The sequence below is a fragment of the Periophthalmus magnuspinnatus genome, chromosome 22 (genome assembly GCF_009829125.3).
Source record: "Periophthalmus magnuspinnatus isolate fPerMag1 chromosome 22, fPerMag1.2.pri, whole genome shotgun sequence".
Taxonomy (NCBI): Eukaryota; Metazoa; Chordata; class Actinopteri; order Gobiiformes; family Gobiidae; genus Periophthalmus; species Periophthalmus magnuspinnatus.
This window is the reverse complement of record NC_047147.1, coordinates 941,901-965,566: the sequence shown is the minus strand read 5'-3', so window position 1 is coordinate 965,566 and position 23,666 is coordinate 941,901. Positions and strand designations below refer to the sequence as shown.

The 23,666-nt window shown below is 43.5% G+C and overlaps 1 protein-coding gene across 1 annotated transcript in view; it reads right to left on the bottom strand.

Annotated features, from left to right (window-relative positions):
* Nucleotides 1-23,099, bottom strand: part of rin3 (Ras and Rab interactor 3) — a 36,756-nt gene extending 13,657 nt beyond the window's left edge. Inside the window, exons 1-10 of the mRNA XM_033988628.2 lie at nucleotides 23,023-23,099; nucleotides 16,088-16,517; nucleotides 12,478-12,586; nucleotides 10,948-11,020; nucleotides 10,382-10,473; nucleotides 7,924-8,899; nucleotides 7,034-7,214; nucleotides 4,508-4,679; nucleotides 3,020-3,141; nucleotides 2,764-2,950 (exon numbers count right to left, since the gene is read on the bottom strand). Of these exons, the coding sequence (XP_033844519.1) occupies nucleotides 2,764-2,950; nucleotides 3,020-3,141; nucleotides 4,508-4,679; nucleotides 7,034-7,214; nucleotides 7,924-8,899; nucleotides 10,382-10,473; nucleotides 10,948-11,020; nucleotides 12,478-12,586; nucleotides 16,088-16,517; nucleotides 23,023-23,051 (2,371 nt within the window). The 5' untranslated portion in view covers nucleotides 23,052-23,099. The remainder of the gene's footprint in view (nucleotides 1-2,763; nucleotides 2,951-3,019; nucleotides 3,142-4,507; nucleotides 4,680-7,033; nucleotides 7,215-7,923; nucleotides 8,900-10,381; nucleotides 10,474-10,947; nucleotides 11,021-12,477; nucleotides 12,587-16,087; nucleotides 16,518-23,022) is intronic.
* Nucleotides 23,100-23,666: the final 567 nt, after the last annotated feature.

Sequence of the window (23,666 nt, the reverse complement as noted above, 5' to 3'; positions counted from 1 at the left end):
ATCGTTAATAAGAGCCTGGAACACAGCTAGGGCATTAGTGAGTCCAAAGGGCATAACTAAGTATTCAAAATGTCCAATAGGAGTCTTAAAGGCCGTTTTCCACTCATCCCCCTCCCTCACCCGCACCAAATGATAAGCATTACGTAAATCCAACTTAGAAAATATAGTGGCACCGTGGAGAGGGGTAAACGCAGAGTCAATGAGGGGCAGAGGGTATTTATTCTTAATAGTTATCTCATTAAGACCTCTATAGTCTATACAAGGGCGAAGAGTCTTGTCCTTCTTGGCCACAAAAAAGAACCCCGCCCCCACGGGAGAGGAGGACGGGCGGATAATACCTGCGGCCACGGAGTCCCGGATATACCGTTCCATTGTCTCTCTCTCGGGCTGGGACAGATTGTAGAGGCGGCTCGCAGGTAAGGGGGCCCCAGGCAACAGGTCAATGGTGCAATCGTAGGGGCTGTGCGGAGGTAGGGAGAGGGCCCGGTCCTTGTTGAAGACCTCCCGCAGGTCTTGGTACTCCTCCGGAACCACCGACAGGTCCAGGGCCTTGGGAACGGGACCGCTCAGTGGGGAGGCCCCCTCCACAGGAGACCGGGCGGACCGCAGACACCCAGCATGGCAGTCGGAACTCCACCCCGCGATCTTGCCCCAGACCCAGTCGACGACCGGGTTGTGGGCCCGAAGCCAGGGGTAGCCCAGCACCACCGGCGAGGAAGGGGTGGCAATGACGTAGAATCTGCGGGACTCGTGGTGGTTCCCGGATAACAGCAGAGTAACAGGTTCCGTGACGTGAGTTACTCGTGCTAACAGCGAACCATTGAGGGCGCGAGCAGTGAGGGGGTGATTCAGAGGCTCCAGGCTGATGCCCCACTGCTCCGCCAAGTGGCGGTCGATAAAATCCTCCTCGGCCCCGGAGTCCACCAAGGCCTGGACAGGCAGAGTCCTAGAGTGGAGACAGAGGGTGGCCGGGAGCTGCAGTCTATTACAGTTCGCTGGGATCTGTGACTGACCCACCAGTACTCCCAGGGCTACTGGTGGGCTCTCTCTTTTGGCCGGGCTGGACAGGCGGCGACGAAGTGTCCCCTCCGCCCGCAGTAGAAGCACTCCCCAGCCGCACGGCGTCGTATGCGCTCCTCGGCCGTGAGACGCGCCCTCCCGATCTGCATGGGCTCCTCCGCAGTCGGTGACGGGGAACGGACCGTGGACCGCACGGGAGAGTGTCGAGCCTGCCGCCGCCGCTCCTGCAGACGGTTGTCGATGCGGTTGGCTAGCGTGACCAACGCCTTGAGGTCCGAGGGCTCGTCCCGTGAGGCCAACTCGTCCTTAAGTGTGTCGCGGAGCCCCTTGGCAAAAACCGCTTTAAGCGCGCTGTCGGACCAGTCCACCTCCGCGGCGAGTGTCCAAAACTCCACGGTGTAATCCGCCACAGTCCTGGAGCCCTGAGTGATGGCGAGTAAGCGGGAGGCGGCGTCCGCACGATAGTGAGGGTGACTGAAAATGAGCTTGAACTCATTAATAAAAGCCTCGAAGTCCGTAGTATCCAACGCGGAGTTAGAGAACCTAGCCTCCGCCCATTGGAGCGCCCTGCCCCGGAGCAGCCCACATACGTAACGCGTCTTGGATGCATCGGTGGGGAAACGGGCCGGGCGCTGCTGGAACATGGAGCGGCATTGAAAAAGAAACCCCCGACAGAGGTCCGGCTGCCCCGCAAACGGCTCCGGATCGGTGCTCCTGGATTCCGGAGGGTGGAGCGGAGCAGCGGGTCCCGCGGCGACAGCAGCGGGAGAGAGGTGCGTGAGCAGCGTGGTGACCTGATTGCTGAGCTGGGACACCTGCTGCACCAGGGACTGGTTCTGCTGCAGCAGGTTCTGGATGGTCCTCTCGTGCTGACCGAGCACGTCACCGTGGTGCGTAAACGCCTGCTGAAGCGTGGTGTCTGGTCTTGAGTCCGCTTGGTCCATTTCTGGCCGGAACGTTCTGTCGTAACCAGCAGGGTGTAAGGACCAAAGTTGCGGGACTCACGAAGTTTTACAATGTCTTTATTCACAATAAATGTTCATCGAAATCAAAGTTCATAGAAGTGTTCATAGAAACCAGAGTTCATAGATCCCCATGGCCGGGAAAACGAGGTAGCTTCATAACGTAGCGTCTGGTATACACAGCTCATTAATCAACGTAGCTGGGGAGCGTGGGTGCGGATCGTGAGCGCAGAGGGACACAGTGCACGGCAGTGAAGATACAAGACGTACCAGGGCGGAGGTGCGGGTGCTGGAGTAGTCTGGAGTAGTCTGGAGCAGGTTCTGGGACGGAGATGTGAAACGCGGACGTTCCGGCGCCGAGTGACTCGTCCGAACCCCTCTTATCCACGGCAGGTGGCGTTGATTGTGCTGATGGGGAGCAGGTGCGCGTGGGAGGAGTCCGGATTCCGCCCAGCTCCGGAGACAGACAGGTGAGGGAGGGGGGAAGACGAGGACACGGGGAGAGCAGAGCAGGAACCGTGACACTTCAGCGTCATCTAAGATGAACTTGTGTTAATAGCTTCATAAAGCGGTGCCATTATTCAACAACAAGATGTGGTTGTTGCCAGTTGAAAGCCATAACATTAATATGGCAAGTGTGTGTAGCCAATCCCAAACAAGCACTATTGAGAGTCAATATTTCTTTCAAAAACCATAGTTCTCCCATAGAGTTATATCATCAAATTCTAGACCATAACCTATAGAACCTGAGACCCTCTTGTTGTGAGGCGTTGGTACTCACCAGATGAGCTGACAGCCATAGAGTCGTAGATGATCTTACAGGTCTTGAGCAGCGTCTCGATCTTCCTCTGGGGTGAATACTCGAGGTGAAGGTTACTCAGTTTGAGGCTGATCTTCTCCATGGCTGAAGCCTCGGGGACAGCAGTGGTCACTCCTAAAGCTGTGGTGGTGCTGCTCAGGACAGTAGACTGAGGGAACAAAATGTATTTAAAGACTCATGTGTCATATGCGTAGAGTTCAAACTGTTTGTGTTGTACTTGATTTTGGGCCAGTTTTTCCAGGCTGCCACTGTCACTGTGTAGTTTCTCCAGACACTGGTAAATGGGCTCTCTCAGAGGTTTCAACACACTCTTACACAGAGCAGCTTCTGCAATACTCTCTGCAAAATACACAATAATGTGATTATTATTGATAACAAGTTCATATCACGTTGACATCTGCATGATTAAAACATGCAAACACATGTACTCTTAAGTGTTATATACCACTAAAGACAGTCAGAGGGAAACTGGAGGACACCAGAGCAGACAGTAACCTTACACAGTGATGTGATTGGACCAGTAACAGAGACGGACTGTTTAGTTAGTAAAAAACATGCAGAAGGTCAGAGCTTTATGCATTTGGACAGAGATGTCTGTGCTTTTCTCTTAGCTGGATGTTCTGTTGTTGACACTTCGACCAATCAGATTCAAATTTATGTCATGACGTTCTGCCTTTTCACCGTTACAGGCTGATAATGTGTAGAACTCAGTTCAGAGTTACACACATCAATCTGGTGTGAGCCAGGTTACCCATACGGGGAGAAACATGCAAACTTCACACAAAAAGGTGCGAAGAATGAGTGCCAGCTGCTCAGTCACTGGCAACAATTAGTTAATATAATTATTATTATGACAGGCATACTCTGGTCTGATGTAGCCCCCTCCCTCTTCCCCTGCTCTTGCCCCTACTCTTGCCCCTGCTCCTACCTCTGCTCCTGTCTGCTCCTGTTCCTGCCCCTGCTCCTGTCCCTGCTCCTGTTTGCCCCTGCCCCACCCGTCCCTGCTTCTGCTCTAGCCTCTGCTTCTGTCTGCCCCCCTGCTTCTGTCTGCCCCTGCTCTGGCCCCTGCTCCTGCCTGCCCCTGCTCCTGCCCCTGCTCTTGCCCCTGCTCTTGCCCCTACTCTTGCCCCTGCTCCTACCTCTGCTCCTGTCTGCCCCTGCTCCTGGCTGCCCCTGCTCCTGTTTGCCCCTGCTCCTCCCCCTGCCCCTGCTTCTGCTCTAGCCTCTGCTCCTGTCTGCCCCTGCTCCTGTCCCTGCTCCTGGCTGCCCCTGCTACTGTCTGCCCCTGCTCTTGCCCCTGCTCTTGCCCCTACTCTTGCCCCTGCTCCTACCTCTGCTCCTGTCTGCCCCTGCTCCTGCCCCTGCTCCTGTCCCTGCTCCTGGCTGCCCCTGCTACTGTTTGCCCCTGCTCCTCTCCCTGCCCCTGCTTCTGCTCTAGCCTCTGCTCCTGTCTGCCCCCCTGCTCCTGTCTGCCCCTGCTCTTGCCCCTGCTCCTGCCTGCCCCTGCTCTCACCCCTGCTCTTGCCCCTACTCTTGCCCCTGCTCCTACCTCTGCTCCTGTCTGCCCCTGCTCCTCCCCCTGCCCCTGCTTCTGCTCTAGCCTCTGCTCCTGTCCGCCCCTGCTCTTGCCCCTGCTCCTGCCTGCCCCTCCTCCTGCCCCTGCTCTTGCCCCTGCTCCTGTCAGTGTGAATTTTTGAGGCATTACCCAGTTTGTCCTGAGCATACTGGTGCTGTTGTTCCATCATGCTGTGTAGCTCTGTGCTCTGCAGGAGGTAGCTCTTGAGTTGAGTCATCATCTGTCTGATCTCCTGGAGCAGCTCTGTGGAGGAGGCATGCCTTGACATTGTTTCCAGGGTGAAGGCACGGTGCTCCTTCACCTGAACACATGAGCTCCTATTAATGACATCTCAAAATTTTCAAGATTTTGTTTGTGGTTGTGGGGTTGCACAATTTAGGGAAAAAATCACATTCTTGTGATTATGAACTGATAAACTTATACAAGAAAACAGAACTTATACATTTCAGAACATGTTTGTAGATACAGCGGCATTGTTCAATAAAAATACAGGATGTTTTGTTCTTTGCTAGGCCTGGCACAATAACAAATAAATAATTTTAAAAAAGCAAACCTGTTGTTAACACTAGCGGGAGCAACCCCGGGGAAAGAAGGCAACTAATTTGTCTGTTATTAATGTTCATATCTTGATTTACAGACACAATAGTGAAATTAAAGCCGCAAGCGGCATCGAACGGCCCTCGCGGGCCGTGCTTTGCACTCGGCCGACCCAGCACTTCCTGTGGGTGGCGCTGACACGCCACTTGCCTCTGGTTTATTACGGCTTTGGGCTGCATTTGCCACCAAACAAGTCAAAAGACATTCGAAGCGCTGATGCACAAAATGGAAAAATAAGGTTTTTTCCAGGCATCGCCATGGCAACACTGTGCAAAATACAAAGTTGGCCCCCTGGACTTTTTTGACGGGAACAATCTGAAGAATCACTGTGCCAAATTTCATGTTCGTCGTTGAAGGTAATAAGTCGTTATAAGACTTTGAAATGTACAAAAATTTGGAAATTTTCCCATTAGGATAACATGGGCTGTTTTGTGCGGTGTTTTTGTGCGAATGACATCGATGTCCGCCATTGACCTCCCATTGACTTCCATTCATTTTAGCAGTAATAAAGATGATGGGGCTTGGATAGGGCTCGATGTCAGGAGTGTGTTTGGGGACATGAGCGCTTCGAGCTGCGTGCCGACATGCTAGCAACAACAAATATGCATGTCCCATGCCTACGGCATGGGTTGATAGGATACAGGAGTCTGTGCACGGTGCGACAAGGCCACAAAGTTGTGCACTTCACCCATGCACTCATCGTTGCGGAAGCAATAGGCCCTGGGCTCGGGCCTAATAAAAAAAAAATAATATTTTTAGCAAAAACAATATACCCGATAACATTAGAAACACATATTATACGTTTTTTGAAAGCTCTGGACTTTCCCCACGTCACCGCAGACACGCCCGTCATTCGCCATAACGTCGCGGTCCGCCATTGACCTCCCATTGACTTCCATTCATTTTAGCAGTAACAAATATGGCCCATGCCTGCGGCAATGGGGCTTGAATAGGGCTCGATGTCAGGAGTGTGTATGGGGACATGAGCGTTTCACACTGCGTGCGTCAACATTGAGTCAATGGGCTTCGCCCAATGACTCAATGTTGATGCTTCCATGCTAGCAAGAACAAATATGCATGTCCCATGCCTACGGCATGGGTTGATAGGATACAGGAAGAAGCACGGTGCCATGAAGTTGCGCACTAACGCGGCCATCATTCACCATGACGTCGGGGTCCGCCATAGACCTCCCATTGACTTCCATTCATTTTAGCAGTAATAAAGATGGCCCATGCCTGCGGCATGGGGGCTTGGATAGAGCTCGATGTCAGGAGTGTGTTTGGGGACATGAGCGCTTCGCGCTGCGTGCGTCAACAATGTTGACGCTGACATGCTAGCAAGAACAAATATGCATGTTGCTAGGATACAGGAGTCTGTGCACGGTGCGACAGGGCTTCGCCCATGCACTCATCGTTGCGGAAGAAATAGGCCCTACGTATGGGCTCGGGCCTAATAAAAACCTTAGGATCATGTAGAGCGGGTTAATACGAACATTTAAGACCAAAATGACAAGGCTGACTGCATTAATTACAGAGAGAGGGGTGATGATTTCGATGGAGCCGGAAGCGCACTTTTTTACCTTGCTTACTTACTATTTGGAACGTGGCGGCTAGCAGGTTAGCTACGTCCATTTATATATAGTCATTATTAGTTTATCAATAGTGGTGTCAAAACTTCATCTTGTGTCCTTCGCTTGGACTCAGTCTCATTTCTTGTCTTGTCTGAATTATGTCTTATCCCATTTCGAACTTTTAAAACTCTTAGCTTTTTTGATTGTTTGCTTTATGTTGACTTTTTGCGTGTGTTTGGGGTCAAGAGTTGGGTTAGTGGCTTGGGACCTATGTTTTAGGTATTTCTATTTTGTTTTCATTTTTAATACTATTGCATTGTTTGATGTTCTATTTTATCTGTTATATATATATATATATATATATATATATATATATATATATATATATATATATATATATATATATATATATATATATATATATAAAATAAATACATTTTAGTTAGGTAATATGGCACAAATATCATAATCATCACTCTTGACTGACCAGATTGCCGAAGTAGCTGGAGGGGTCCCTTGCGAGCTCCACTATCCTCTGTGTGAGACGCCGGTCGTGGCTGATGAGGCCGGTCAGGACTGAGGACAAACGGTGACGAGCTCGGCCGAGTATCACTGTGGTTGGAGTCCGCTTCACTCTGGCTTTAGGGCTGCGGCTCTCTGCACAACGACTGCATGAAAACAATACAACTCAAGCTAGGTTTATGTCAGAACAATTTAGACCTCAACATGGCAACACAATTCATTGCAAGTTTTTCTTGATGGTGTTCGTTCTTGATTTTAATTATCTGAGCACATGACACAAACCAAACTGCACACAGAAATCGGTATTTGAATCTGCACAGAGGCTTCTTGCCGTAAGGCAGGAGTGATAATTGTGTTATAATGTTGTTTCTACTTCAAAATTATATGGAAAAGCTTTTGTTTCTTTCCCAAATGTTCAAGTCATTCTGCCTTGGTTCACATAGAACCATAAAGTCTTTGGTCCTGTTAGCAGCACTTAAAACCCTTCACTACAAAACATCTGTTGTAATCATAGTGCTAATAGCTATGCTGCAAATTTACCATTTAAACAAGCTCCATTACCCCAAGCTGCCAGAAGTGGGTGACTCACACAAGTATTGTCATACAAATTAATAGTGGGTACAATTTTCTATATGCAATTTTTTTTATTATAACTGAAAAATGTTAAATAGGCTACTAAAGGCAATGTATCCAAAAGTATAAATAAAAACAAAAAATTGAAATAAGTGTAATATACATACTTTTTCAAATGTATACACTACTAAAGGAATATTAATTTGATTGAAATAAGGGTTTAACTAAGTATAGCATGAACACTGTTAAATTTTCGATATTGTAAGTATTAAGTCAACATACCTTTGCTCATGTGCCTCTGCCTCTTCCTCAGTGCTGCTCGTGGAGGCTGAGTCTGGATCGTTTACCAAGACAGCGCCCCCCTGTGGTGAGTATAGCGACACATCGGGCCGGCGTCCTGCAGAAGGAGGGGGCAACCTGTCCCCTTCTGTTCCTCCTCCTCCCCCTGCTCCTGCCTGGGTAGGACAGTGAGGAGAATCGGGGGTCTGTGATTTGCGTCTCGGTGGGGGTACTGGGCGACTTGGTTTCTTTACTAACAAAGAAGTGCCAGATTTTTGTTTATCCTCTGTCGCATCGTTTTCTGCATCCCCCTCTTCCCGTTGTTGTTGGCAACCGCTCTCTTTTTCCAATTGTGCTGCTGCCCTGATTCTTTCACTCCTCTCCTCTCCCTGCTCTCCGACTGCTGCCCCCTCTTTTTCATTTGTCAAATTATGTCCCTTCTCTCTCTCCATCCCCTCTGCTTTTTCCCTCTCTCTATCACTGCTTTTCCTGGAGGAGCGTAGGGGAGCGCGAGGGACTGGCGGACCTGCTCGGTTCTGAGGCATAGGAGGCCGTGACGGAGCATTTGAAGTGGATTTTTTATCGGTTTTATCTTCTGCTACTTTGATTTCTTTGATTTCGTCCTTTTTGTCAGGTGCCGAAGATTGTGATGATGGTGTAGGTGAAAACAGGAGACCCATCCCACCCGAAACACTGGGAGGTCGCGGAGGGGGACGTTTATATTTCATCTCCAAATGGGGATTGCTGTGAACTTTGACCCCCAGGTTGACCTTCTCGGGGGTTTCTCCGTTGTGCAGGGGTGATGTGGTGTTCTGGGAGGTGGCTTCTTCAGGTTTGGGGGAGGTACATGTCTCAGGCTTGTCTGGTGTAATTGGATTTTCTTCAACAATAACTGGATTCAGATGCAAATAGGTCCTGCTCCACTCCGAGCCGCTGCAGTCGTTTTTAGAATGAAGATGCAGGTCTGATGTCCAGAAATCTAAAAACAACAGAGAAATGTGCTAAGTTTGACATATGACAGAGCCAAAGTGTTACCACTAAGATTTACAACTTCTTATTCAATGTTTGTTTTCAGAACATTCTGCATAGACATAGATACATTTTCTGCTATATTGTGGAATATTACAGTCAAAGATTGGCCATCACTGTCTATTAAAAGAGAACAGCATTGTATGACATGTATTTATAAGGGACTACTTCAAAAACTGCCAGAATGCCTCACCTGCTTGTTAATCATTGATACCAGAACATTTAATACCAGATCACATGACGGCATACGTCTAAGGACGAGCCGCACCAAACAGAGACATGAAAAAAGCTTTTCGCTATTTTGCTTCACAAAAATGGAACACATGGAAAAGCAAAGCTGGATGCATTAATGACACAATCACACTTTAATAATCTGGTAACAAACTATTGCGCACACACCGGCTCCAGTTTTTAATGTTTTATATGGACTTGTGTACTTGTTTTGTTTGTATTGTATTTAAAACTGGGCGCCCATGGAAAAGAGAGCCCAGGTGCTCTCATTGGGTTACCGTGTATAAATAAAGATAAAGAAAGAAAGGAACAACATTTCTACCTAGGCTCACCTCCAGGTCAAATAAGAGTTTGTGGAGATGCAAGCTCACTGCCAATAAGGATGCATGTTTTCATATGTTTTTTCAGTGTAATATGCACAACCAAAATGAAAAAAACATGCTATCAGTTTAGCCTATTTTTTGGCTAAAAAGTTACATACTCTGGCTTTAAAGGAACTGTATGTAGTCTGTGCTCTTACAGTTTTAAAAAGATATTACAATCGCAGCTGATCCTGGTTTGCTAGTTCTTTATGTTTTTTTCATCCTCAGTGTATGAAGAGCATATACTGCAGAAGTGATTCATGATTGGCAGGAGGCACTGGAGTTTAAATAGTGATGATTCAGAGAAGCATTTTAGGTTCGAACCAACAGTTTTTGTAATTAAGAATAGATCAGTATGACAACTGTTATTAATAAAAACTATATTTCATTTGAACATGTTTATTTTGTATCTGGGGACATAGACAGATCATGTTTATGGAATTTGAAATCTAAACCTTAAATACAGTTTCTTTGAAAGGGTCTGAACCCATGTTTATAATTGTATGGAAAACTGGAGTACACAAAAATAACTTATTTAAATACAGGGAGAACATGCAAACTCCACATAGAGAAGCAGGAATTGCCTTTACTTCTAAATAAATGTTATCTACATCTTCAAAAAAAAAAAAAAAAAAAAAAAAAACAACAAAATGATTGCAGTTATTCAAATGTAATCAGCACAATGCTTTTTGAGTTGAGTTGTATTTTGAGTCTCTATATTCACGTCCTCACCACACATTTCATCACTAAAAGAGAGGGCCCTGTAGAACTGTGTACTGTAAGCCTAACCTTTAATCATTACCTTGACCCTCTCATTCAGCTCAAACTAATATATTTACTTTTTCCAGTGGCGGCGATGACTTCGAGCTCCTCCCTTTTTGTTGCCGTGGTGATGGCCTGCGGTAACCTTAGCGACAGAGGAAGGATGTCCCTGGATCAGAGAATGAAGACAAAACGGTAAAACAGAAACTAGTGCAATAGGAGTAAACAATAGGAGTAAAGTGTGTCATTATTTTGCTTACACGTGTTATTTTTATATTTATTTAAAGTACCCATTTGTAACCTGCATACAGCCTTTCTGCACAGTTTATATGGTATAACAATTACAACTGAACCTGTGTTGCTAGAGCCCAAACCTGCAGATAGAGCACACATACAAGTTTGTCTCATTCAGAAAAGAAGGGTCCTGCTGAGAAAGGACATTAGCACATATTGGCAGCCACCTGACCGTCTGTCTGCCCCTGGGCTGTGGAGGCTTCAGTATTAACAGTGAAGGAATAGTGCAATATAAAGTATCTTACAAAGTGCTACATATGTTAATCCAGTGTGTGAAAAACTGTGACTACACCCTGAGTGTTAGCAGTTTTAGGAAGAGTGTGTCTTGTTTTAGGCATGTTTGTGTTACCTGCTGACACAGTAGAAAGAGATGAGTTTGACGATGTCATCAAAAAACAGGAAGGAACCGTCCAAATGGAGAACTAAAACAGGAAATACAGTCATGACTACAGTCAGGGCTAAACTGTGGTTAGCATGTATTATACACAGAATTCAGTGCGATTAGATTAGCATAGCGACTATAGCGACTAACAATTCACAACAACATATTCTATCTCTTGAATTGTTGGCTCTCATAAATTGGTTGAGTTCACATTACTCTACAGTGCTGTGAATTCAGATGGAACGCAGAAGCCTATTTAATACATAAATGATACTTTGCAGTGACATCAGGCTCGAGCGGGGTGTTAACATGTATGTCAGTGGTGGAATGTTCAGCCGTTACCATGGTGAACAGATTTAAAGAGCACATTTCCAGGTGCCTGTGATCAATCTGAGCATTTATGGTCCTGTTAAGGAGTTTAAGTTGAGAGTGACAGACTGTTGGCTAATGCTAGCTAGCTTGTGATTGTAATGTTATGTGAGAGGGACATTTGGTCTTTATGGAGAGATTGTGTTCAAACAAAACTAAGTCTAACTTGAGTTACAGAGCTTCAGACAGAGCAGTGCCTACAGTTAGCTTCACACCGACAGGGAATGTTGATGACATCAGCTGCAAAGTGCTAATATGGGAGATTTACTGTTTTATAGACAAGTCCATATAATGATGTTTGCCTAATGCAGCCACCTTAGACCCTACCCTGAAATTACACAGATTTTCACTATAAACAAGGTCAGTTTTCAGATTAGAAAGTTGTGATGTCAAGTGAACACAACCTACTGTAGCAAAATAAAGTTATATTCTGTCAAATGGACACAAATATAAAAATATTCACTCTTAACAACTCAATGTTCTTTTGCTCTGAACCATAGAGTGTATAAAGAACTTGAGTGTGATATCACCCACAAGCTCATTGAGGCTAGCAGTTATGGCAGCCAATTTGGAGCAGTGGAAGGTAGTGGTCCTTCCATCTCACACCACTGGTTTAGCGGGGAGCAGGCGCTTAGCAACTTTGTCATTCAAGCCTGTAGCTAATGCTAGCGGAAGTGACCTCAGGGAAATAAAACGCCTAATTTGTGACACATTCTGGTACATGGTCCAATCAGAGTAATGCATTCTGAATACTTTTACACCAAGCTGTATTTCAATTATAGTGTAAAAACGCAACATAGGATTAAAAACAGCTGTATGTTTGTTTTGCTGTTTGTTCTGAAATTGTTTATAACTCATTGGAGAGAGAAAGACTGCACATGCCTCACCACAAATGCAACATTTTCTATTTCTCTCTCTCAAATTGTGCAGTTTGAAGCCTAATTTGTGTTATCAGGGACTGCCATATACTGCACCAAATAAAATAGTAGCTGTACAAGAATACAGTTACTCAAAGTTAGTATTCAGACTATGTTTTCTTGGTAGATGTATTCAGTTACTTCCAACGCTGGGGATTACACAGACACCTTTCTAGCATTCTGTCTGAGTTTCGTGTTTTGAAGTCCTCACATGCCCCGTGTTGTTTCACTGTCAGGTTCTGCACCGCTGAGTCGTGTTGGTCGGACTTTTGGACAGACAGCGTCACACCCCTCTCCTCTGCGCCGTGAACCAAGAACACCTGCGAATACCAACACAGCTGTCAGCACTCAGGTCAGAGCACACACACACAAGGCAACAGCAGGAATACAGCCACATCAAACTCAAAACAAACACTGTTATTGTGTCATTGAGCAAGACACTTCCACCACCTCCTTTGTGTATGAGTGGTTGGAGACTAGGGCTGCAGGATCAATCAAATTTGTATTGACTTCCAAATTCAGTCATGTCTGATTGTTAATAATCAGCTTGGGTTTTTAATGGAAGAGTCTAGAGCCAATTCTCTGTCAGTAAAACCATGCGGTTTGAAGCAAAGTCTTGTAAGAGTAAGGTTACTTCAGAATAATATTACTCAAGTAGAAGTACAACGTAGTGGGCCACAAAATTACTCCAGAAGGAGAAAAAAGTCCAGATAATGATGGGATGGGTTATTTCGTTCTACTTATAACACTTGTATAATGCACCATCTTAGTTAATATGCACTGACATAGAATGTAATTACAGACATATTCACCATAAATCCGATCAGTAACTGTCGGGAGGTAACAAGTTTTTGTAATTTGAAGGACAAAACATGAAATAATGCACAAATTCTACCATTTTCAAAGGACAGAAAAACTAAATCATATCTGAATGAGCTGCAAGAAACACAAATGTTCAAATTATTTCATATTGTTACATAAAACTCAAGTCACTTTAGACACACTCACAGAGGGAAGAGAAACCACAACATTTACTCGAGTAAGAATACTGCTACTTCAATACAAATATTACAAACTACTACAACTAAAAGTATGCTGCTAGAAAAGTACATTTTTTATGTCCTGGTTTAGTCCTGGTTTAGTCCTGGTTTAGTCCTGGTTTAGTCCTGGTTTAGTCCTGGTTTAGTCCTGGTTCAGTCCTGGGTCAGTCCTGGTTCGGTCAGACAGTTAGGCTGCAGGTGTGTCCAGGACTAAACCAGGACTAGTCCAGGTTCTATCCTGGTTCAGTCCTGGTTTAGTCCTGGTTTAGTCCTAGTTTAGTCCTGGCTTAGTCCTGGTTTAGTCCTGGTTTAGTCCTGGTTTAGTCCTAGTTTAGTCCTAGTTTAGTCCTGGTTTAGTCCTAGTTTAGTCCTGGTTTAGTCCTGTTTAGGCCTAGTTTAGTCATGTTTATTTCTGGTTTTGTCCTGCTTTAGTCCTGCTTTAGTCCTGATTTAGCCCTGCTTTAGTCCTGGTCCATGGTAGTGGATCTCTCCTTCACTGTTTTGTTTTTTTGGCCTTGCCAAGAAGGAGGGTCTAAGGATGGGGATGTTCTTCTTATTACTTTTTTATTGTTTTGGAATGGAATTGAATTAAAACAGGTTTATGAGACAGGGTTCTTGGAAGTGTTCATAGATGATCAGATATGCTAAAAGCCATAGGTACAGTACATCAGGAGTAAATATGGAAAACTGTTGGTATACTTTATATAACCAAATCTGTATAGAATAAGAAATGCCTGTATGTATGTTATTATTAGATTCTATGCATCACTTGTGCTTCCTTGTCTGTCTTATTGCTCGGAAATGTGAGGAAATGCCTGTAAAACAAACATAGATCTTATAGTTAAACTACAGATCACGGCAATGCATGAATAAATCTATGAATATGTATGTATGTAAATGTATAGACATAGTGAAGTTAATAGGTTTGAGAGTTCTGCGCTGTATTGTGAACAGGAATACTTCTGTCGGGACGCAGTCCTCCTTTCAATGAACAAACAGTCGGTAGAGCTTAAGAACTAATGTGATCAAAAGATGTGTGTCTGTTTTAAGAGTAGGACTTTGGAATGATCTCGATGATGAATTGAAGTTAATTAAAACTTTATATACAAAATTAATTCATGTTTTAAACTGTTGACTCTTGTTATGTGACTATAGTGTGTGATGTCTAGGCCTGTCACGATGATAACATAGACTCATCATTCAATATATGAAGCTGGAACTATATATTTTGGGGCTGAGTATTTATCATGAGGACTTTTTGTCTTTAAAACTTGGAAGATTTGGGGTATTTTTTGTTGTAGTGCGAAAAGATTTAAGCAGTGGTTTAGTCCTGGTTCAGTCCTGGTTCTGTCCTGGTTCAGTCTTAGTGTAGTCTTGATTTAGTCCTGGTTTAGTCCTGGCTAAATCCTGGTTTAGCCCTGGTTTAGTCCTGGTTCAGTCCTTATTTATTCCTGGTTTAGTCTCAGTTTAGTCCTGGTTTAGTCCTGGTTTAAACCTGGTTTAGTCCTGGTTCAGTCCTTGTTTAGTCCTGCTTTAGCCTTGGTTTAGTCCTGCTTTGGTCTTGGTTTAGTCTTGGTTTAGTCTTGGTTTAGTCCTGGTTTAGTCCTTGTTTAGTCCTTGTTTAGTCTTGGTTTAGTTCTGCTTTGGTCCTGGTTTAGTCCTGGTTTAGTCCTGGCTAAGTCATGGTTTAGTCTTGGTTTAGTCTTGGTTTAGTCTTGGTTTAGTCTTGGTTTAGTCTTGGTTTAGTTCTGCTTTGGTCCTGGTTTAGTCCTGGTTTAGTCCTGGCTAAGTCGTGGTTTAGTCCTGGTTCAGTCCTTGTTTAGTCCTGCTTTAGCCTTGGTTTAGTCCTGCTTTGGTCTTGGTTTAGTCTTGGTTTAGTCTTGGTTTAGTCCTGGTTTAGTCCTTGTTTAGTCCTTGCTTAGTCTTGGTTTAGTTCTGCTTTGGTCCTGGTTTAGTCCTGGCTAAGTTGTGGTTTAGTCCTGGTTTAGTCTTGGTTTAGTCCTGGTTTAGTCCTGTTTATCCATCCATCCATCCATCCATTTTCTTCCGCTTATCCGGAGCCGGGTCGCAGGGGCAGCAGTCTAAGCAGGGACTCCCAAACTTCCCTCACCCCAGACACGTCCTCCAGCTCCTCCGGTGGGACCCCAAGGCGTTCCCAGGCCAACCGAGAGACATAGTCCCTCCAGCGTGTCCTGGGTCTTCCCCGGGGCCTCCTCCCGTTAGTCCTGGTTTAGTCCTGGTTTAGTCTTGGTTCAGTCCTTGTTTAGTCCTGCTTTAGTCTTGGTTCAGTCCTTATTTAGTCCTGGTTTAGTCTCAGTTTAGTCCTGGTTTAGTCCTGGTTTAAACCTGGTTTAGTCCTGGTTCAGTCCTTGTTTAGTCCTGCTTTAGTCTTGGTTTAGTCCTGATTTAGTCCTGGTTTAGTCTTGTTTTTGTCCTGGGGAGTAGATATCTCCTTCACTGTGGTTCTCCTTGAGAATCACTGTGGTTCTCCTCGATTGTGTTTAATTTTTTAGTTTTTCCTGCAGGAGGAGGGTCTAAGGACAGGGGGCCCTCTGGGACAGTTCTCCATTTGTTTGTTTTGTCTGTTTCACTGTCGATTTTCAAACTTTCTGTTGGTTAAATCAATTATCTTGTTCAGTCCTAAGAGGTGACTGCTGATGTGATTTTGGGCTTTAGAAAAATAACTTGAATTGAAATTGAACTGAAGACCTAATGAAATCACAAATCGCAATGGATCAGTATGAAAACAGATTCACATTCCTTTAAATTAATCTAAGTTACCCCAGGTTGCTCCTCCTTCAAGATGCTGGTAACTTGGTCTTGGGTTAGTCCTTTTGGCCGCCATATTGGAGAGGTCTGTTCAAGCTTGTCTGTCAGGCTCAGAGCTGGAGTCTCAGAGGTCTTCAAAGGGTCAAAAGTTGAAGAATCAGACTTAGGAAATATTTTGGTTGGTGGGGATGCATCATGGACAGGAGGCACTGGATTTACAGGGGTGGGAGACAGAGGAGGGGGTAAGTTAAGGGGAGGGTTGAAGCATGGGGTTTTGACTGTGGGGGGTAAAGGGGGCGATAGAGAGGGAGAGCGGGGTAGGTGTGGGGCTGGTTTTGGAGTGGGAGGGGGAGGAGGTTTGGGTCGAAATGGTCGTGACGGAGCAGAGGAGGGAGACAGAGAAGATGGGGAAGAGGAGAGGGCGATCAGAGGACCAGACTGCCTGCAACACACAAGAAAAAAAACACATTTGAAATACATACGGACAGTGTTTCTCAAACGAGCTCTTTCAGGTGGAAATCAGACAGCTATTCAGTTTGTGGGTTGGAGTTTATATTATCCACTTTTCTGTCCTCCTTGGTTTAGACCTGGATTACCTCTGGATTAGTCCTGGAACAGTCCTGTTATAGATTTGGTTTAGACCTGGTTTAGTCCTAGATTAGATTTGGAATAGTCCTGTTATAGACTTGGTTTAGATCTGGATTAGCCCTGGATTAGTCCTGGAATAGTCCTGTTATAGACTTGGTTTAGATCTGGATTAGCCCTGGATTAGCCCTGGATTAGCCCTGGATTAGCCCTGGATTAGCCCTGGATTAGCCCTGGATTAGTTCTGGAATAGTCCTGTTATAGACTTGGTTTAGCCCTAGATTAGACCTGGAATAGTCCTGTTACATTTATTTTTAATTTTTATTTTACCTTTATTTTACCAGGCAAAACATTTTCTTATTTACAATGTTGGCCTGGGCATGCCAGAGCAGCCAAGGGAAGAGGAAGGGGAGTTAACACAATAAAACACTCAACATCATTTCATTAAAACATAAAACAAACATTTACATCTGTCTCTAAAAATCTCCTTTCGTATCATTAGTAAAACATTTACACATGTCTTTAAAAATTATCTTCAGTTTACATTTAAAAGCAGAAAGAGAAATTAAGGAGTCCAGTTTAAGTGAGCTTTGAGCCAAATTCCAATCATTAGCAGCAGCGCATCGGAATGACATGAGGCCAAGAGAAGACCTAGACTTAGGAACTTTCAGTTTGATGAGCTGTGAGGACCGAGTGTTGTATCTGGAGGGAGACTCTTGTACGAGCAGCTGACTTAGAGCATGGTTTTATAGACAAACATAAGCCAATGCTTATTTTGACGAGACTGCAGTGAGGGCCAGCTCACCTGAGTGTACAGCGACAGTGATGTGTCCTAAAGGGGGCATTTTTAACACAATGGATCACAGAATGATAAATGGTATCTCATTTTGCAAGGTTACTTTTGGAAGCACGTCGACAAATGATGTCGCCATAGTCAAATTGTGGAAGAATGGACATCTCAACAATGGCACGTTTAGCTGGGATTGTAAAACAGGAGCGGTTTCTGTACAAAAACCCCAATTTAGCCTTTACCTTTGCCTCTAAGACAGCAATGTGATGATGGAAAGCTAATGTACTATTTAGCCAGATTCCCAGATATTTATAATCTCTAACCTGCTCAAGGGTGGTTCCATCTGCTGTGCCAAGAAAAGGTTTATGAGAATGAGCAATAGTTTAATACGACTAAACCAGATTGCCCTTGTTTTTTTTTTTTTTTGCATTTAGTGTCAAGTCCAGTTGCAAAAAGGCTTTCTCTACATTAAGAAATATAAAATTGTATCATCTGCATACAGGTGAACAGTTCCTTTGCTAACAGACAATGGGATATCATTAATATAAATGGAAAAGAGAGTTGGTCCCAGGACTGACTCTTGAGGGACTCCCCTGGAAACATGGAGAGGTTGAGAAAGCTGAGAGGCAATCATTACCTGTTATACTCGGTCTACTAGAAAATTTGAGAACCATGCCAGAGATTGATTGGAAACCCCAACATGGCAAAGTTTTTCCTGTAAAATGTGGTGGTTACAAACCTGGTTTAGTCCTGTTATAGACCTGGTTTACTGCTAGATTAGTTCTAGATTAGATCTGGAATAGTACTGTTACAGCCCTTGTTTAGACCCGGTTTCACCCTACATTAGACCTGGAATAGTCCTGTTAAAGACCTGGTTTAGACCTGGTTTAGCCCTAGATTAGTCCCGATATAGTTCTGTTATAGACTTGGTTTAGACCTGGAATAGTCCTGTTATAGACCTGGTTTAGTCCTGTTACAGACCTGGTTTAGTACTAGATTAGTTTTAGATTAGACCTGGAATAGTCCTGTTATAGACCTAGTTTAGAGCTGGTTTCACCCTAGATTAGACCTGGAATAGTCCTGTTATAGACCTAGTTTAGAGCTGGTTTCACCCTAGATTAGACCTGGAATAGTCCTGTTATAGACCTAGTTTAGAGCTGGTTTCACCCTAGATTAGACCTGGAATAGTCCTGTTATAGACCTAGTTTAGAGCTGGTTTCACCCTAGATTAGACCTGGAAAAGTCCTGTAACAGACCTAGTCTAGTGCTAGATTCGTCCTAGATTAGACTTGGAATAGTCCTGTTATAGACCTGGTTTACACCTGGTTTAGTCCTAGAATTAGTCCTTGAATAGTGCTATTATTGTACCTCCAGCCTTCTAAGAGGGGCCCTATGGAAACGAGGCTGTTACCGCCACCAGTACACGCCCCCTCTCTGTACTCACGTTGTTCTACAATTTTATTTCCTTAATCGGTGATACTCGTAGGATTTGGCAATGTTGCTTAGTCATTCTGGTACAAATGAAAAAAATTTGTTGCTCGCTAGTGTGATGTGCAGTTATCCATAGGGGGCGCCGACAGCATGCGGCACTTTGTTGTGATGACGTTTACGGTGACTTCAGCTCCCACTGGGCACCGCAGTTTTCTAATGCAGAAGTCGGCGGACTTGTTGCTTTTATTAAGTCGTTTTTAGATGAATATTGTGATTTAAAATGTGTAAATTCTAACATAATGATCCGCAGGTATATATATATATATATATATATATATATATATATATATATATATATATATATATATATATATATATATATATATATATATATATATATATATATATATATATATATATATATATATATATATATTTTAACATGAACATTTTTGTAGCAGATACAAAACAAATAAAACCTGTCAAAGTACAACAAAAGAAGCACTTGTTTCTGATCCTTGCTGTAATCTGCCCTTTGGGTCCCTTCATCAGTGGTTGCTGTGTAAGTGAAAACGCTTTAACACTGTGCACAGAGGGGCCTAAAGTCTCCTGTGGTTTGTGGTTTACTTTAAATAGCATCTCACATCTGAGCTGATCATCTTGTGATATGTTACCTTTTCTTTACCACTTTCTACATTTCAGATACACACAGAAGACATCAGGTATATGGTGTAAGATGTATAGATTTATGTGGCAAAGAAAATAAAAGTGAAATGACTACAAAATATTTTTGTTTATATTCACCCTTTGCTTTGTGGACAGCACTGCAAACCCTTGGGCTTCCCTCAGTGAGCTTTGTAATGCAGTGTCCAAAGCAGGGTCGATGTAAAGGCTGTTTTTAAAAGTCAAAATCTTAAGGTCTTTTGCCTTATAAGATATTTGGATGTCACACTACACGATCTGAGGACTTAAACACACATTCAATTAAATTTTATTTCTATAGCACATTTAAAATCCAATTTAAGCTGCCCAAAATGCTTCACATAAACAACAACAGACAAAAACAGAAATGCATAAATTATGACACAAAGGTAAATAACAATAAAACAATAAAAACACAAACACATGCACATGTGGAGAAGAGGTTTGTCCAAGGTTTGTCCAAGGTTTGTCTAAGTCAATCTGAGGCTCCAGGCTCCGTGTGGTAACAACTCTCTAATTACAATGGTTAGTTGAGGATAGTGCTACATGCTAGTGGTGGCTAGGGTATTTGTTAAAGTGAGTAAATGAAAGAGAATCAGGGAGAGATGGTCCCTTCTGAAGAGCGCTTGTGTTTACTGTTGGTCACACAGATGAAAGGAGGCCTCACCCTGTACCAAGTCTCTAGAAGATCAGTCTGAGACTACAGACGATATCAAGAAGCAGATTAAGTGTGACATCATCACAGACTTCGGCTCTAGTCAAATAAAGCTCATCAAGGCTAGCAGTTATAGGGGCCAATTTGGAGCAGAGTTCCATATTTGGAATTGCAACCAAAGAGCCAATCCAGAGTGAGGCTAGTGAAGGTAACGCTCACATTGCTGGTTTAGCAGGGAGTGGGCACTTAGCAACGCTATCAATCAAACCTGTTGTTAATGCTAGATAAACAGGAGAAGATGGATGGAGAGATGTTTCAAAATTTGTTGACTTTTGTCGTTTGCAATATGATATTTTCAATATAAGGGTATTTTAGGCTGGGTTCAATACTGTATTTTTTCTTTCTCCCAGCATGCATTTTGTCTTTTTTCTACTTCAAGTTTTTCAAGTATTTTTCAGATCCACTTTCTGATATTTTTGCATCATGTATCGTTTTTTTTTAAATCTACTTACAAATTACTTACAAATACAAATACAAAAAAGTCTTGTTAATGTAGATATTGTGACAAATTATGAATAACATGTCACCTACTTGTTTATGTGCGTAACCAGGTCTTGGACTTAAGTGGATCTGAACCACAATTAAAGCTGCACTATGTAACTTTTCTGGAGGAGCGTCTGCCACCTGCTCCGTGGAGACAAGTAGATGACAACACCATGCCAAGTTACAGGTCAGATCTGTGAAGAGCTGATTCCGCATCCAGTAAGAATGCATGTTTGTCAATGCATTTCTTAAACAATACAACACTTGCCACTCAACCAATGCAAGATAATGCCATACTGTGGAACATTCTGCACAAAGCAATATCGCCCCCATGTGACAAGCAGGTCACATACCCTCCTCCACAAAGGTTGCATAGTGCACCTAGTAGGTTTGAACCAGAACTAAACCAGGTCTAAACCAAAACAGAGCGTAACTATGGGGACATAACCAAGTCTATACAAGGACTTAACCTGTGTCTGAAGCTCTTTGTTAACACCTCGCACTCACATAAATGAATCTGTATTGTACATTAGCTCTGGTAGGAAACAGATGTGGGCCAGCCGACATGTTAATCTTCTATGTAAACAAATGGAGCTTGCCTCATTTGACCCTGTGAAAGCCTATCCTTCCCAGCAAAAGCTATGTTTTATCAAAAGTGAAAAATTCTTTATGAAATACTGTTGCGTTAGTCAAAAGAGTTTATTCAGTGGCTAGGGGGGTTTTGATTTGAACCTGAGACGTCTCACAGCTAATGGAAAATATGTCTTGAATTGCCACAAAGTTACATCTGTTTTTTAAGTTATGAAAGTCAACCTTTGAACATGCATTCCAGGCAAACTGCATACGCACCAAAACCGGGACTATACCAGGAATAAATCAGGACTAAACCAGGTCTAAACTAGAACCAAACCAGTTCTAAAATCAGACTATGTAACACATACCAGGGCCTAAGTAGATTACACATGCATACATCAAAAATTGGACTAGACCAGGACTTGTCCAGGATTAAACAAGGATTAAACCAGGACTACTCTAGAACTAAACCAGTTCTAAAATCAGACACAAACCAAAATTAACACAAACTAGGTAGACTTAAGTAGATCACGCTTGCATACATCAAAACTTGGACTAAACCAGGACTAAACCAGGACTCAACCAGGACTCAACCAGGACTCAACCAGGACCAAACCAGGACTAAACCAGGACTAAACCAGGACTAAACCAGGACTAAACCAGGACTAAACCAGGATTAACCAGGACTAAACCAGGACTAGACCAGGACCAAACTGAGTCTCCATAAAGGCTAAACTGGATTAAAGCTAGGATCAAACCAGGACTAATGTGAATGTACTCTGAAACAGCACATAACCAAGTCTAGGATTAAATTTGGTCAAAACCAGAACTAAACTATGTCTAAAGCAGAACTAAACCAGGTCTAAACTAGGACTAAAGCAGAACTAAACCAGGTCTAAACCGGGACTAAATTAGGACTAAAGCAGGTCTAAACCAGAACTAAAGCAGAAATAAACCAGGTCTAAACTAGGACTAAACCAGCTCTAAACCAGGACTAAAGCAGAAATAAACCAGGTCTAAACTATAACTAAACCAAAACTAAGCCAGGAACAACATGTAACATGTCTACACAGTCTACACAAGGACTAAATTGGGTGTAAACCAGGTCTAAAACATGATTTAACAAAGTCTGAACTAAAACACGTCTACATCTCTTAAATAGGACTGAAAGGGTCAAAATCAGCACAGATAGGTCTAGATAAACAACACAGTCTACAACAGGACTAAAGACTATTTCTCTAACCAAGTCTAAAATGGAATTTCGCTGGATAAAGGGAGGGATTATGGGTCTTAGGGTCTAAACCAGAACTAAACCTGGTCTAAACCTGGACTAAATTAGGTCCATACAGAACATAATGCCGTCTGAACTACCCTAAAGAGTTCCTCCAAATCGAACACATAGTTGCAATGAAACATACTATTGTTTAATTTATGAGTTATAATGCCATTTTTTTTTACATTGAACAAAAGCTGCGATTCAAAACGACTGGTCTCGCTTTGACCTATATGTTAGTCAAATGATTCACATCTGTTTTGTGTGCTTTGGCAGCTCTACTCTGCCTCCCCCTTCCTCCTTTTCCCCAACCCCCACAACTCAAAGAACTTTACGCAGTACTTTTAAATCTACATCTATACTCCCATTTACTTCACATAGGCATTTACACTCACCCAGTGTCTGCAACAATGCTCGCCTCCATCACAGCACCACTGCTTAAGTTTTGTTAGAGGCTCCTACTATGTCACTATACTGTACAAAAAAGAAAACCACACCCCTTTAGGTTCTTTGACTCCCCCTTCTCCTCCTCCTCCCTTCTTCCTGCTTCAAGCCTGAATAAGGGAAAAGTCGAAGGGGAAAATGCTTTTGTCACCACACTGTAGAAAAGTTCAAATGAGTTCTATAGCATTAGCATAGAGTAGTGCCTACTAGGTAATATTTGTTTAGACCTAGATTAAGTGATTTTAAACTCAGGCTGTAACTTTTGTGCTCCTTGCTTTGTCTGAAATGTTCAACAGTAGGGAATTAAACATATCCATCTTGCAGTTATTCCATTACAGTTGCTGCTAAAACAGTACATTGAACAACATTTTCATTGTGAGTGGGCTTGACTCTCCTTAGATCTGACCTGTAACTTGGCAACATCAGTATGGTTGTTTTCATGAAGATATTTAGACATGTTTAATGCTATATTGCGGGGAATTCAAGGATAGGGAATTTATATGGAGACAAGCAGGTGACCAAAAGGAGAATACGGTTTATTTTTAATCAATAAACCAGGACTAAACCAGGACTAAACCAGGACTGAACCTGGACT